Source organism: Aspergillus ruber (assembly GCF_000600275.1).
Source record: "Aspergillus ruber CBS 135680 unplaced genomic scaffold scaffold00032, whole genome shotgun sequence".
Taxonomy (NCBI): Eukaryota; Fungi; Ascomycota; class Eurotiomycetes; order Eurotiales; family Aspergillaceae; genus Aspergillus; species Aspergillus ruber.
This window is the reverse complement of record NW_024467328.1, coordinates 258,115-268,186: the sequence shown is the minus strand read 5'-3', so window position 1 is coordinate 268,186 and position 10,072 is coordinate 258,115. Positions and strand designations below refer to the sequence as shown.

The 10,072-nt window shown below is 47.8% G+C and overlaps 2 protein-coding genes across 2 annotated transcripts; both read left to right on the top strand.

Annotated features, from left to right (window-relative positions):
• The first annotated feature begins 485 nt into the window (after window positions 1-485).
• On the top strand, window positions 486-1,240 carry EURHEDRAFT_416225 (uncharacterized protein). The gene is made up of 2 exons (XM_040782900.1): window positions 486-561; window positions 615-1,240. The coding sequence occupies exon 2, from the start codon at window positions 843-845 to the stop codon at window positions 1,032-1,034; it is 192 nt and encodes a 63-aa protein (XP_040635426.1). The 5' UTR covers window positions 486-561; window positions 615-842; the 3' UTR covers window positions 1,035-1,240.
• A 606-nt stretch (window positions 1,241-1,846) lies between these two features.
• EURHEDRAFT_518257 (putative ubiquitin C-terminal hydrolase) lies at window positions 1,847-9,953 on the top strand (the record flags this gene model as incomplete). The annotated part of the gene is made up of 10 exons (XM_040786652.1): window positions 1,847-2,706; window positions 2,763-5,493; window positions 5,555-5,716; window positions 5,778-5,928; window positions 5,978-6,555; window positions 6,607-7,471; window positions 7,526-7,577; window positions 7,628-9,705; window positions 9,763-9,819; window positions 9,874-9,953. 10 exons carry the CDS (start codon window positions 1,847-1,849, stop codon window positions 9,951-9,953), a joined length of 7,614 nt encoding a protein of 2,537 aa, XP_040635425.1.
• Window positions 9,954-10,072: the final 119 nt, after the last annotated feature.

Here is a 10,072-nt window from a genome sequence, read left to right as displayed (position 1 = left end):
GGGGTGTGTCGGAATATAGAGGTTCCTTACCGAACAATACCAACTGATGCCTGATTGATGCCTTGCTGATATCATATGGCGAAAAGCAGCGTATTTACTCTGCTATTACTGCTTTTGAAACCGCACAATCGCTTAGTATACTCTATAAGGTATTTACGGTCGTATATAGGATCCTAGATAGCACACTTTTGCAAGAATCAGAGACCTCAACCATATACGCTTGATACGTACTTTCAACCCTGACTAAGCCACATTTCCGACAGAGGGTTGTAGATCACATGATATGGCCTTCTTTAAAGGACGGATTATCGGGTTAATCTCGGAGCAATTGATATTCACTTTTACATTTGACTGCTCACTGGTTAGTTAACCCATCGAAATGTCTACGGAAAAAGATAAGATGCTCTGAGGCGAGCTTTATCGTGCCTTTATATCTGATTTAATTGCGGGTCGTTCTTGTTGCAAGCAAGCCTGCAACCGGCTCAACAGGTCTTAAGATGTTTCTCTTCGCCATCAGGTTGAGCTCTGGAAAGAGTAGATATCTAGGCCTTGCTGAGGCAGGTTAGATTTCTTGCCATTTGCAGTCCTAGTGATTGACCTTGACTGGAACTCAGTATCGTCCAAGACATGACTGCCTCCGCACGAGGATTTCGCTGAAGATGAAGCCCTTCTCGGGGATGAACTTTGGAGCGAAGGACCCATCAAAATCAACTACGGATTTAGCGTGAATCTAGGTGAACATCTATCTTAACACTAATTGCATTTTCACTGATACCTGCTTGGTTACGATTGGCGCACGGACGCTACTGGACCCTAATGTCAGCTTGTTCAGTGCAACTCACATGTTGGATCCGGCTGTGCGCAATGGGATTAAAGAGCCTGAAGCAGGTAAAGATATCCACATCAGCGAGGATTGCTGGTTAGGAGGGAATATGGTTGTCTTGCCCCGGGTCGCTATTAGGAAGGGCGCAACGATTGGTGCTGGGAGTGTAGTGGCCAGGGTTTGTTCTTTTCTATTTAGAGATAAGGGCTGAGCAACTAATGCGTGGTGTTAGGATGTACCTGCATTTCACGTGGCTTTTAGGAACTCGGCGAGCGTTATTTGCAAAATGAAGACGTCCCTGACGAAGTAATGTTTCATTGTATATTGACCGGAGTAATGTGAAATAATTGATTTGCATGGCATTGGTGTCCATTACATCTAAAGCCATTTACAGCCTTACCCAATACTATACTTACATCAAAGACTAAGATGATGATTGTTTGCATTTCTCAGGTGGGTTGCTCAGCTCGTACTACCTGAGCTCAATAGCTTTGATATCACATATGATTCAACACAGCCAGATTTCATGTACAAGTAAATAGAAAGAGTGAACTGTAAGATGCACTTCCTTATGGTTACTTCCGATAACTATTTAGGTATTTCTCTCATGTATAGTAGTGCTTCATACAGAGTAGATGCGCCAATCTTGCAAGTCTCACCACTCAACTTATACATTGCCGTATAAAACCATATAAAGCCCCAATTTATTTATACCATTAAAAATACTTCTATTTCCAATCTATCATAAACAATTAGTGCTGGTGGTGTCTGGCACGATCTGTTATCGCCTATCGCGTTGTCCGCCCAAACAGGAAACTCTGCAAACTTGAGCTCCCTCTGCCACAACTTTTTTTCCAACCTCTGCTTCTTCCTTTCTCACCGTCATTTTTCCCTCCATCTTCATCGCAATCCCATCCTCTTTATCTATCACGCTTTATCTCTCTTTTTATCGTTCTTTTTATTCTCTTTTTCTCTCCGTTCGCCCTTTCTTAGTATCTTGGAGAAAGGGCCTGGAAAAATGTCATGGCAGCTGCCCCGCTAGATAGCTCTAGCTCCCCGCCTGGCGCTGTTGCTACTGCTGCTTCGTCCGATCAAACGCGTTCCCACGGCGATCCCATGGAAGATACTGACCCTCAGTCCACCCGTAAACGTCCCCGTCTCGACAGCGGCAGCCGTGCCTGCGAGTCCTTGTCGACTGACGAGATGTCCGGGCGGACTGATGCCGCGGCAGTCTCGCGTCCCTCTAGCAGAGTTGCCATTAATATGAAGTCGCCTACGACCGACTCTGAAGAACAACAGTCCGCACCCATCGATGAGCCTGCCCCGTCCTCTTCCTCTTCCTCCACCGTCCCAGACCAGTCTGCGCTCGGCGGTGATGGTGCTGTTCCGCCCGCGCAGCCCGCAGATACTATCGGCGGCCACTCCTCCAACGCCATTTCCCTGTCGTCTTCGCCAGCACGCAGCCCAGAGATTGAGGTGGCAGATGTGGAGGACGTACATCAGGATGCGAATATGTCGAACTGGAGACCCTTGGGGGAGGCATTGCGGGATCGTGCGACGCCGGAGGTTATGCAGATCCATGATCAACTGTCTCTGACGGACGCCTTTCCCAAGCTGCAGGAGCATCTATCATTACGGGAGAACTTGGATGAAATATGCGCGATTATTGAGAAAGGTAAAGATACCGGACTACATTCACGTCGTACCTGGGCTAAAAGCTATTTGATAGGAAACCCGCATGACATCACGGTTTTTCTGGCAGTCAAAAACTGGTTCGACGATGTCGCCAATAACTTGCACCAATTGAATTATGATACATTTACCGATGATCGTGACTTTTGGGAGGAGCTTCCGGTCATGGTGGAGTTCCTGCTTCGCAGAGTGTAAGAGGGACAATTCCGAATAGCTCCTGCCCTGGGTGTTGACATGTTGAATCTAGGCAAGATTTCCAACCGGATGAAGGCCACGGACCATGGATATGCCTTGAGGAATTTTTTATGAGCTTCGCTCGGCTGACTTTACATTTGGTTTGTTTGGATACGCTGGCATTGAGCCAAGTGGCTGAGGAGACGGACATGCCTGCACCGGAACTGCTATCAAGGACCTACTTGGTTTCGCTTGGGTGGTCCATGCAAATAAGCAACATTCCTTTCTTTCGCAATATGGAAAGGATTCATGGTGCCGAAGTGGTCAACCTGGTTTCCCGTGTCAACGATCAGCTTGCGGCTCCCCCGCTTGATGCCATGCGACGGTTATCAGAGCTCGCATCCTGTATCCTCCCCGTCATCCACCGACATTCTTACCTATCCCACGTGTTGATATCAATCTTAACTGTTGCGCATAATCTTGCGGAGTCGGGAATTGAGCGGAGAAGATATGGAGCAGATGATGCGCTCATTGCCTCGCCGGTGTGCGCGCGAGTCACACAAGCGGTCTACGGCCTTGTCCGGGCTGCAGACGAAAAGTATCAGATGCACATATCCAAAAAGACGCCCTGGGTCACCAGTGATACCAGTGAATCCATGATCCGTTTGATCTCGTTTACCTACCACGCCCTATCCGTGCCCGATCCCGATTTTCAATTGAGATTGGCAAATGATTTATCAATAAACTTGCCTGAAGATGCCAGTTCCGATGAATGTTCCCTCATTATTCATTATGGCTGGAAATTCGGTGTTCTGAAGAAGCACATAACGGATGGGAGGATGGAACTCAGGGTACACGGTATCGAAACGATGCAGTCGGATTTGGTCAGCATATGGCGGCAACACATCCAAAATGCTCCTTCCGGGCTCGAGCATCCGATTGTTCCATATCTGGTCAATTTCCTCAGGGATAGTAGGATCGTTGAATATGTCGTGGGCATCGACTCCCACCCGCAGCTAATCAGTAGAAGCGGTAACCTTGTCGGATTTTTGATTTTGACGTCTACCTACACCGACCTCGATACAGACATGATTTGGAAGACAGTGACCCAAAGCCAAGATTCTCGGACGGTATCTGAAATTCTAGGTATGCTCACAAAAACCTTCCCAATACACCCGTCCAACTCGTCAGTTCTACTCAACGTTTGTTCAAAACTACTTGAACTTCCACTGAACCGCTTCGATGGACGAATGGTCGAGTTTTGTGATCATTTATTCCACCAGATTCGGGAGAAACATGATCAACGGAACAGCGTCGACACTATGGATACTCTGCACGTTGACGCCATTCCTCTGCGTCTTTGCGTACGACTGATTCGTGAAAGTACTGCTGTTGAGGATGTTCCTGTGGAACACAAGGCTATCCTGCAGCAGTTCGCGGGCTCACAGTTAAGCAAGTTCAGCGTCGCTGGACTTGACGAGACAGATAAAATGGAGATGTATGAGCGCTGCATCCAAGACATTGCTGAAATGAACCAATTTGCTGTGGGCAGTGTGCAAGCTTTGGCTGCCTTGCTTATCGGCCAGGATCCTCAGGAAATGCGGAAGCTAGCCACAGAGTTCGATCTGACTCGCTTGGCAATAGACGAAATTGCTCATGCCGTGGATACGAACCAAACGGATTTCACAGACTCCTTTTCTCGGAATGGTTTCATTTCGCGCGTTCATATGCTTGCCCGTATCATCGACAAAGCCGCAGACAGCATTTCGACAAATCTCGGTGATACGTTATGGAAAAAGGTGTTCATGTCATCGGCACTCGTTCAACAAGGAAGACGCGTCTTGTGGGACATGCTGTGTGGACTGGCCAACCATGCTTTCAAGAGAAACCCATTCATAGAAAGGTGTATCCACGAATTCATTCCAGAACTGTCCCCGAGCGATTATACGCCAGAGGTTCTTGCATTCGCGAAGCAGACCATTATCTATGAAATTCGCTTTAACCCTCCTGCGATTGCCAAGGAAAATGAAGTGGTTTCTATTCCGGGGATGGACCGGATTTGGAATTTCATACTGACTGCTCCTCCGGGATCGATCGAGACGAATGCAACAAACTTTGCGATTGAGGTGTATCTCGACCACAATGTGATTAAAATGGCGCCACGTTCTGCTGTTGAAGCTACCCACGTTGGCCTAGTCGACCGCTGTGTAGAACAGCTAAAATCAGCTGCCACGAAGCTAAAATCATTCCACGGTTACACGCCTGATGGAAAGGCCGAAGCGATGTTGACACCAGCAGCCGAGGACGAGGTCCGTTCTGCAGAACTGAGTTTTAGTCGTTCGTTGCTTTTTCTCCGCCAATTGCTGCAAGGACTGAGGAACCGTCCTCAATACAGCCCACCACAAGGGCAACCACCAGATCTACCCGCGGCGCCTGTGAAAGGCGAGCCGATCGAATTCCGATATCAGTCGTTCGACGGTGGTGCTCAATCGATAGTCAATTCTTTGCGCATTGGAGATCTCTCTACTACTTCCGAACTCATTGACAAGATTACACAGCTTACGGGTTTTACCAAATTCAGAACAATTTACGGCGGACAGAAGATTGATCTATCTGAAAAATCCGACTTTACGCTTCGAGATTTGAAGCTTCGTTCAGGGATGCTACTTATTCGCAATGATGCGGACAGTCCTGTGGTGCCGTCTGAAAGGCGCCAATCTATGACACCTGTGGATTCTGAAGTCCTCAAACATTTTGATGACCTTTATGATCTTCTAAATCTTGACGACCACTTGGCTCGAGAGGTACGACTTCCTCTTGGTAGTAGCTTCTTTCAATCCATCATATGCTAACGATTATCTGCAGATATATAATTTCCTTGTGGTCTTCCCACCACAGGAGCGTGTCTTGGCGCTCGTGAAGTCCCCTGATAAAACAGAGCAGGATGTGCTCCCTATGGAAAAGCCGTACATCTTCCTTTACTCGATGAAGGCCCTTTCAACATTGCTCAGGGAAGCAGAATCTAAGGTAAGAGTCGATTCCATGCTCATATCCTGGTAGTACTGCTGACATGCAATCTCCTCTCCAGCCCTCGTTGGACCCGCAATTTGTCTCTCACAGTATTCGTGTCCTGGTTGCCGCTTCCATACGTCCTGAAATGTCCGAGTTACTTGCAGACAGTCCCACGAAGCTTTTGTTCGCAACAAGTCTTGTTGAGTCCATCGTTTTGGCCCTGCTTGGTAAGTGTATGCCCAGAAAATCTGTCGGAAATTGCTAACCAGATATTAGCGAGATCATCTTCTGTAGAAGATTTACCCGTGATCACTGATACCACACCTTTGGTGAAGCAGCTTCTCCACTTCATGGATGTTGGGCGTCACGTACCATCTACTTGTCTCACCGAAGTTGGTGTACAGAAATTAATTTGTAATTCATTTGCTGTTTTGATTGAAGGTTCCATGCGTGATCATGGCTTCTGGAACGCGGTCAAGCAACAAACCCAATTTGATCAGCTTCTCTTCTCGTTATTGTTGGGCGAGAGTCGCCAAGCCATTCGGAAAGAAATATCCGAGAATATTGCTTTGGTCTGCACTCCCATGAAGCTCCTTCAAAAAACTGAAGATCCTGGCGACCAGCAGTCAACAGCACCTGAGAACTCTTATAAAGTTGACATCATTGGAACGATTTGGGAGGCTTTCGTGCGAATCTTTCCAGAAACTCTGAATCATGCACATAAATCTCAGGAGTTCTTTCAAGTCGCCGTTCTAGTCTTTCACTCGGTTGCTGAGAACCCCTCGCGCGAGCTTAAGTATGATGAGTACCTCAAGCAATGGAGCACCATCATGCTGGGCCATCAGACTCAAGAGGTATGCCCCCTTTGGCGCTGATAAAATGCATTGCGCTGATAAAATGTCTAGTTTGTCGGACGAGAGCCTGTAGACTACCTTCTCTTAGGGTTCACTCGGCTCCTGTGGTCATGTCTAGATCGTGCGCACTCTACAAACATCCCGGTCGACACTTTTGATCTTACCGAGAAACTTTTTGACAGATACCTTTTCCCGGATTTGTCAACGTCTAATGAGACAGCTATTGTTCCTCGGGTTCCGGTCATGCACAATCAAACCCGTATAGAGCTCTACAAGGTACTGACGCTGCTCATCAGAGATGATCAGAATTATCTGAAGGTGGTGAATCTTTTGGAAGACATTATCCCACGGGACAATACGTACTCGCAAGCTTGGTTTTTTGATCGCCAAAAGATGATTCGATCCGCAGAAGGTTATGCAGGACTGAAGAACCTCTCGAACACCTGTTACCTGAACTCCCTGCTAACACAACTGTTCATGAACGTCGGGTTCCGTGACTTCATGCTTCAGCTTCAGGTCACCGAACCTGATTCTTCGCAAAAACTCCTGGATGAGACAAAGAAGCTTTTCGGGCACATGCAAGAAACATGGCTTAAAAGTGTCGATCCTCAGGGATTGGTCGACAGCATCCGCACCTATGATAATGAGCCGATCGATGTCACAATCCAGATGGACGTCGATGAGTTTTATAATCTCCTATTTGATAGATGGGAAGCGCAAATCGTCGACGCAGAAGAAAAGAAGAAATTTCGGACGTTCTACGGCGGTCAATTGGTCCAGCAGATCAAGTCCAAGGAGTGTACACATATCTCTGAGCGGCTGGAGCCTTTCTCTGCTATTCAGTGTGATATCAAGGGCAAGGCGAGTCTTGAAGAAAGTCTGCAGGCCTATGTTGAGGGAGAGATAATGCAAGGAGGTGAGTTTACTGTGTCCGTAAATGAACAATATGATCGTGTTCTAACAATTGAAGACAACAAATACTCGTGCACATCATGCGGACGCCATGTCGATGCTGTTAAGAGGTTAGCCGGCATCATCGTGTTTCCTGTTTTTATTAGCTAACTCCATTTAGGGCTTGTTTGAAAGATGTCCCGGACAATCTTATCTTTCATCTGAAACGATTTGATTTTGATATGGTCACAATGACGCGCAACAAAATCAACGATGAATTTCAGTTCCCTGAACATATTGACATGAGCCCATTCAATGTCGAATACCTCTCTGAACAAAACACCGAAGTTCAGCAGGATCTCTTTGAGCTTGTTGGTGTCCTAGTGCACAGCGGCACGGCTGAGTCTGGCCACTATTATTCGTACATCCGCCAAAGGCCTTCAGCTGGATCATCAGGGCCATGGGTTGAATTCAACGATTCGGATGTCACTAGGTTCGACCAATCGAAAATTCCGGATCAGTGCTTTGGAGGCCCCAACGGATCGTTTCAGTCTAATACGAACAACGTTCGGTACAACAAGGTCTGGAACGCTTACATGCTTTTCTACCAACGTGTTTCTAGCGCAGATACCGCCAGATCCACCTACAAGCCGGCCAGTAATGACATCCCCGTGAGCGTTCCAGTGCCGTTGGATCTGAAGAATCATATCGCAATGGACAATGAGCTCTTCATTCGGACATATTGCTTGCTAGATCCATACCACGCCCTTTTTGTCCAATACATTCTTGGCCGGCTTCACGAATTGGCAGATTTGAAAACAGATACAAACTTCAAGTTGGTCAGGTCCACTGCATTTATTGCCTTGGACACGATAGAGCAGTTGATATCGAGGTCCAAGGATTCCGTGGGCCTGGATGCAATTGTATCCGAAGTTTTCAAAATTATCACGGAGCTCCCGATGGGTGCATACCGGGTCCTTGAATGGGTTGTAGAACGTCCGGCTAGCATTCGCAATTTGGTTCTGAAGAGCCCTCATGCTGCTGTTCGCGGCAGCTCACTTAGGGTTATCGCGGCCGCTCTTGCGAAAATTAGAGACTTGCGAGATGAGGCAGAGTCTGCGGCCGAGAAAGAGAAATGGCAAGAACGATACATAGACGCCTTTGAAAGTGTTGTCTCCATGCTGGAGAACCTGTGGTCCATACTTCACACAGCTAGCCGCTCGTGGGATGACTATTTTGAATTCTTGGTATTGCTTGCCAGCTTCGGAACTTATGAGGTCGGGGTCCTACTCGACAACGGATTTTTGCTCAAATGTTTGGAAATAGTTTGGCTTGACCGGGAGGACCCCAAGAGGTTGAAGCGGCAGTACATGGGTTATTCCAGACTTATCGAGAAAGGCCGCCGGTTTTCGCACAAGAAACTTGCTGATCTCTTATTCACTTTGCTATCGCACATCGACCTTGCTGCCCCTGCGACGGTTGAGGACGAGCGGCAGCCTCTGCCAGATGGTAAATACCCGCTGAACGTGGTGGAAAATAGCTTTATTCGCCCACTTGGGAGGAACCGAGAGCTGGTAGTGATCAAGAAGATCCTCCAGCAGAACAACAACCCTCAGGCTACCATGAACATATTCGGTGTGTTCTTGGACGCGGAGCCCGAAGCTCGTCTTATGGATCCCATCTGCCAGGTTTTGGAAGACGGTCTCAGAGTTGAGCCTGCGGAGTTTTGTGCACCATTCTTGGAGGCTACCCTGCACCTCTGCCGTCGAAGTCCCGATGAGGAGCGCATTATCTACATGATAGATTATGTTGCTAAGGGCATTGAGTCGATCAATGGTAGTGGAGGGGCCGCTCACCTAAGTTTCTTCACGAACATGCTGAACATCCAAAATGACCGGCTTGGTCTCAATCAGGCTTGGTTTTTGTCACAATTGATCGATAAGGTTCCGGACTGGGCGCCGACATTGCTCGTTTACCCCGAGAGGGCGGTTAGGAATATGACTTTGGAAGTCTTGCGCCAGATATTGTTTACTGGAGAGAGCGAGGGGATGGGTGAAGACTGGCAGTCGCGTCATACTGAGGTTGCCAAAGAACTTGTGCAAGTTTCTGTTGACAGACTGAGGAAGACTTATCTGTCGACCCCGGGGCAGACGGTTGAAGCGAATGTTATTGAGGAAATCAAGGCCGTGATTGACCACTGCTTGGTCACGTACTATGATGATAGCGAGGAGGACCAGGAGTTGGTTCACCAGGTGCAGAGTAAGCTACCCATCATCTAATCAAGCATTCGATCCTCCGGTCACTAACACATCACAGCGGTTACTACAGCCATCGAAGAACTCGCCGCCGATCTCCCCGAAGAGTTGGTTTCCGGTACGTATCCTTTTCGTATGTCATCTCATTCACCGTCTAACTTGGGGCCCCCAGAGTCTGATATGCCTTCTCCAGAGCCCAATGAGTGGGGGGATGACTTGGTGATGCCCAGCGATTCTGAGGATTCTCCATAATTGATTTCCATGGTGTTGTGGTGCTGTCTTGACATATGAGCGACGAATTTATGATAAGATTTTGCCATGGATTTTCATCTGCATGGACCGGCGTTTTCCGTTCAGTTGTGCCCCGTCTC

Coding starts and splice junctions, on each gene's coding strand:
- EURHEDRAFT_416225 (XM_040782900.1), top strand. CDS start 843: ATGTTGGATCCGGCTGTGCGCAATGGGATTAAAGAGCCTGAAGCAGGT.